General features: G+C 45.0%; 1 protein-coding gene across 1 annotated transcript; it reads right to left on the reverse strand.

The window, feature by feature from the left end:
* Positions 1-288: 288 nt before the first annotated feature.
* LOC104602545 (HXXXD-type acyl-transferase family protein) lies at positions 289-2045 on the reverse strand. The gene has a single exon (XM_010266274.3). It carries the CDS (start codon positions 1803-1805, stop codon positions 492-494), a length of 1314 nt encoding a protein of 437 aa, XP_010264576.2. The 5' UTR covers positions 1806-2045; the 3' UTR covers positions 289-491.
* Between the last annotated feature and the right edge of the window lie 2970 nt (positions 2046-5015).

Consider the following 5015-nt stretch of genomic DNA (forward strand, 5'->3'; position numbering starts at 1 on the left):
CATTTTGCTTTGGTTGGGTCCTCTGACCTCTCAACTCTCAAATCTCAATGAATATGTACAGAACGTGGTGGGTCATTCATCATTGTGACTCGTGAGAGAGAGAGAGAGAAACAGAGGCTGAGACTCATTTGTCATTACTCATCAGATTAGACTTTAAGACAGAGAGATAGCATGTAATGGATGATTGAATTCCATCCGTCTTATGTACAACATTCTAAATCGCATAATTTTTTTCCGACCTTGGATTTTTTAACTTCACTAAGAAGAAACTATCACAAAGCAAGGACAAACAAGCGAATCCATGTTGGGATTATGAACCGAGAATCTGACCGCTAAAAGAGTCAAACCTAAAAAAAAAAAAAAGAATTTATTACAGGTCAATGAGTACGGAAGGAATCCAATCCATAGTTCCATACCACCTCTCTGTTAGGTTTGGTTGGGCTGGGCTGGGCTGGGCTGGGCTAGGCCGGGACGGTCCTGGCCTGGACTCTTTACAAGTTCGGGCTCCTGAGCAAATGTTCGTACTTGTCGACGGCGCTCCGGGGGACCGCTACCATCACCTTTACCGCACCACTCTGCTCGTAGACTGGCAACAGCAAGCAGTACCTATCGCAGCAGATGGGTCCCACGTGAACTGGCTCCCCCAACCCAAAGTCAACCCTCTCCAATCCCAGCCTTGACCATTGCGAAACGATTAACACCCCCACCGTATCCGGTGTCGCCCTCGACTCGCTCACCGCCTCCACCACCGTCCTTACGTACTCGTCCCCTACCCTCTCCTTTGCCTTCCTCACCAGCCCGGCCGCACATCCCAAATCGTTCTCCACTAGCTCTTTTGCCGTCGTCTGGGCACAACCAAGCACGAACCCATTCCCGTAGAACCCGTCCGGTAGACCTGGCTTCACTCGATCTCGAATGTTGACGCTGAAGAGTAGTCTCAGTGTCTGGTTCGCCGGCAATTCTAGAGATCTAGCCCAGCTCCTCCAAACGTGAGCTGTGAGCACTTCAAACGACGTATAAGGGGAGGAGGAAGGCTCGTTCGTGGGCGAGGCGATCTTCTTGAGTTCGGTTAGAGTGCTCTTGTCGAAGCAGACAGAGGTTGGGGATAGTGGTTCTCGGGAGTACCTGGAAACCAGCCCAGCTATGTCCTGGACGCGATCGAACTCTGGGTGTGCAACCGAGCGTCGAGGCTGGCATGGGGCCACAGGATCGAGAAGGTTTCGATTCCAGATGGGTTTGGGTTTGAAATCCGCGAGCCCTGTTCGTCGTCCCGCTGCCAAATCGGCGAACGAGTTGAGAAACTCGGCGCTGCCTACTCCATCGCAGATACAGTGATTAATGCCGATGCCAAGCGCAGCAGCACCGCCGGACAACCATGTGAGCTGAACGACGAGAGGTGGGGCCCCTCGGAGGACGTCTGCCACGTAGAAGGAGAGCAGGTTCCTCCACTGCGTGGGGTACTGTGGGGCCTGGTCGAAGTCGGAGATGGAGATATCCGAAACGGCTTCGATAAAGACCGCACCCTGTGCCCGACATACGACCTCAAGCTTGGAGCCGTCGGGTCGAGCTCTGACTCTGCCCGCAAGAGGGTAGTAAGGAACGAGAGCGCGGGCGAGAGCAGACTTGATACGAGCGGCGATGGCATCACGGTCGGAGCAGGGGCGAGGGCGGTAGACGAGGAGGTATTCGATGGTGAAGCGAAGGAAGAGCTGAGAGTCAAGAGAGGAGAGGGTGAGAACGTGAGACGGGGTTGGATCTGATGGAGCGACTAGCACTGCTTCTTTAACTTGGATGGGGCTGGCCATGGGGTTATCTGTTGAGTGTTCGTTTGGAGGTCTGCGGGACTAAACACCAAACAGGGGACCCAAAAGGCCAAAGGGTGGGTATGTGTAATGTGATGACTGATGACGATTTAGAATTAGATGGTGGGTGCCTGGGTGTTGGTGTTCTTCTTAAGGAGTCGAGCTCAGCTAGCGGACCTATCCCCTCGTTATTTTACCATTTTTTTTTCTTTCCCCTTAAACGTTTTATAAATTTTAAGAAGCGACCGTCTGGATATTCTCTCTCTCTCTCTCTCTGATGTTAAAAGATTTGTGCGAGATTCTCCGAGCATCGCTTTATGGGAAAACAACTTAAAAAGAAAAGAAAAACAAAAGAAAGAAAACAGGTTTTGCTTTCTGTCTGTCTGTTTAAGGAGGAGGACTGGAGGAGTAGGATATCATCTAAATCTAAATCTAAATCTAATCTAATCTCCCCGATTTCTCTTTTTCTTTTGAGTTGATGGGAGATTGATGTCGATGACCGTCTCTCACCCCCCTCACCTCACTGTTATTGTTCCTTTGTTGTCTCGGTATAGAAATCCCTCTCCACTGTTTATTATATTAAAACCGGGATCAACTTGAATTAAATGTTTCTATTAGAATGAAAATAACTTAGTTCTAAAAATATATATAGTAGTCAATCCGTGAACTAACATTGACACACGTTGCATAGCCAGGTCACGAATAGATCTCGGATCATCATCAGATAGCTACAGGTCTGGGATTTGGGAGATACTGGGATGCCAAATTTGTCGCCAGTGTCGTCGTCTTTTTTATGTCGTACTATACCTTGTATGTTGGCCCAGCCCAATAGGAGGTTTTGGGTCTAGAGTTTGAGCCCACACTTGACTTCTTCTAAGTTCCAAGTCTATCAGGAATTGGGCCCTGACTCATTAACAACCAAAAATCAATCGAAAGTTTTGATATTTTCAAAAGAGAGAACGAGCCTTAGGCATGCTGAGGCACACTCTCGACTGTCGGAACTCTGGATCCCACCATTCCAACACCAGAAAATCCAGTCATTTACACTTCCTTTAATTTTTCTTTTTTTATTTTCTTGAGTTGTCTGTCACCATTGGATTCCTGCTGGTTTAAAATGGAATGTAAAAAAGCCAATAGGAATTTCCTTCTTTCTCATGCCTGTACAGTTCTACGAACTAATTGTTGATTATCTATTGTGCTTGAACTTGGTACGAGCCTCGGTCTATATGAGAACTTGAGAAGTGGCCGGTTTAGAACTTAGAAGATATTAAAAACAGAAGAACACACTTGGTGTAATCAATCAACCGACCGAGTGAGACTTTTTTGCAAACTATACGAGTTTGTTCACTTTGTTGTTTGATATATTTTAATTAGTGATGTAGGTGGTTCTCACAAATAAAGGTGTTTACATAGAATCGATGTACATGGCTGTATTGTTGGAGTGTGGGAGACCTTGTCAATGTACTTCAATTATGTGTTTGTGGATATAATATGCAACGTCCAACATAGTGGAGGCATCCCAGATTTAGGTGATTCATGGAGGTTTACTCTAGTACAAAAAGAGGCAACAGGGAGACCAAAGAAGATGCTTCTGTCAGTAATATATGGGCGTACTGCTACCTCGTATATCTCGGGAGATTGCTACTTTAAAGGTTATATATATATAAAGAGAGAGAGAGAGAGAAGAAAAGAGGAGAGAGAAAGGGAAGGGAATCCTGCTGCTATACTATACTAATACTGTTGCCATTTGAGGAAGAAGAAAGTAGGATGAGCTGTATGGGTGAGGGAGGTATAATAGGTCAAGTCCTATACTAAAACTGTGCTAGGGATTTGGTTGACGACGCATCTCCTTTCGAATTTTTAATGTGATGCACCCTTTGAAAGATAAGAAGGTAGGAGATGGACTCTTATCAGTTGCCACTTGGGGTTCTTTTAGATGGATATCCATGCTTATTCCTTCCTGGGTCGCTCTCTTGCTCAGTAGCTAGGCTCACCTTTCTTCTTTTAAATATGGTAAGGTATTGGCGTTTGTTTGTTTGATTTTGATAAATCATTCACGTCTTTTCATGAAAGCAAAGAAAGGATGGATTGGAATGTGGTATAAGACGGATAGATGGATGGATGGATGGGTTGATATCTATCTTATTTCTTCTTATATATATGTGAATGTGGGTGGAGATGGAATATGGACCTTGGCATAAAGAAGGAAAAGAGATGTGAGATGTGGTGGCAGGGGCTTGGGTTTTGTTAGTGGATTATTACGAGGAAAACTGGAAAAGGAGAGGCTTTTCTGAAGTTTTGGTTTTTTTTTTTTTTCTTACATCATTATTCATTCCAATCGTTGATCATTTGTTTTTCCGTCTTTTGCTATTTTATTTTAATGAGTTTTATTTTTGTTCTCATCAAAACACTAATCACTAGCGATTTAAATTAAAAGGGATTAGTCAAGCCAAGCCCAAGAGTGAATAGCGGGGGTGACGTGAAAGGCATTTTGTGATGAGAGACATTTTGTCGAACACACAGAAAGCAGAATAGGTGGATTTTATGAGCTTCGTGCAGTTACTGCTGAAATGGCATATGACTAATGACTCCCACCAGCCACCATCCATATCCATGTTCCGCGTGTTCAATGTTTCACTCGGGTCATGACCTTTTTAGGGTATATATAGGTAATAGGATCCCCACGCCCCCTCTCTCTCTCGCTCGCTCTCGTCTCTCACCTTCTTATTTATTAAAAGGTGGACTGGAGACCGTGGGGCTCATCTCTCTAAAACGATTGTTTTCTTCTCACGAATCATGAAATTGGATCTTCTCCCTTTAAATACCTTCCCGAGTCCCGACCCGATTCCCTTTTCCTTTTACAACATGTCAGAAATTAGAATTGACTAATAGTGCAGGCAGGGTTGAGGGTTGAAGGTTCGTATATTGCCTTGCCTGTCTCTCGGTCTCGGGTCATCACTCATCAGGTGGACTTGGACGTGGGCGAATTCGAATACGGAATACCGCTTATAAACAAGGGAAACAATGAAACAACCGACAGCATCTTGCCTTGTTCAGTGCTCACGTAATCTTCCGGTACTGATAAAATGTAAGGTGGACGTGGAGTTGTCAATTCAATTCCACTACTAAGAGGCAACGCCAATCCCATTTTGATTGGTTTATCATTACATCGCCAATTTAAAAGTTAAACCATCCCCGGTGATCACTAAATAT

The sequence above is a fragment of the Nelumbo nucifera genome, chromosome 2 (assembly GCF_055504915.1).
Source record: "Nelumbo nucifera cultivar China Antique chromosome 2, China Antique-T2T, whole genome shotgun sequence".
Taxonomy (NCBI): Eukaryota; Viridiplantae; Streptophyta; class Magnoliopsida; order Proteales; family Nelumbonaceae; genus Nelumbo; species Nelumbo nucifera.

Coding starts and splice junctions, on each gene's coding strand:
- LOC104602545 (XM_010266274.3), bottom strand. CDS start 1,805: ATGGCCAGCCCCATCCAAGTTAAAGAAGCAGTGCTAGTCGCTCCATCA.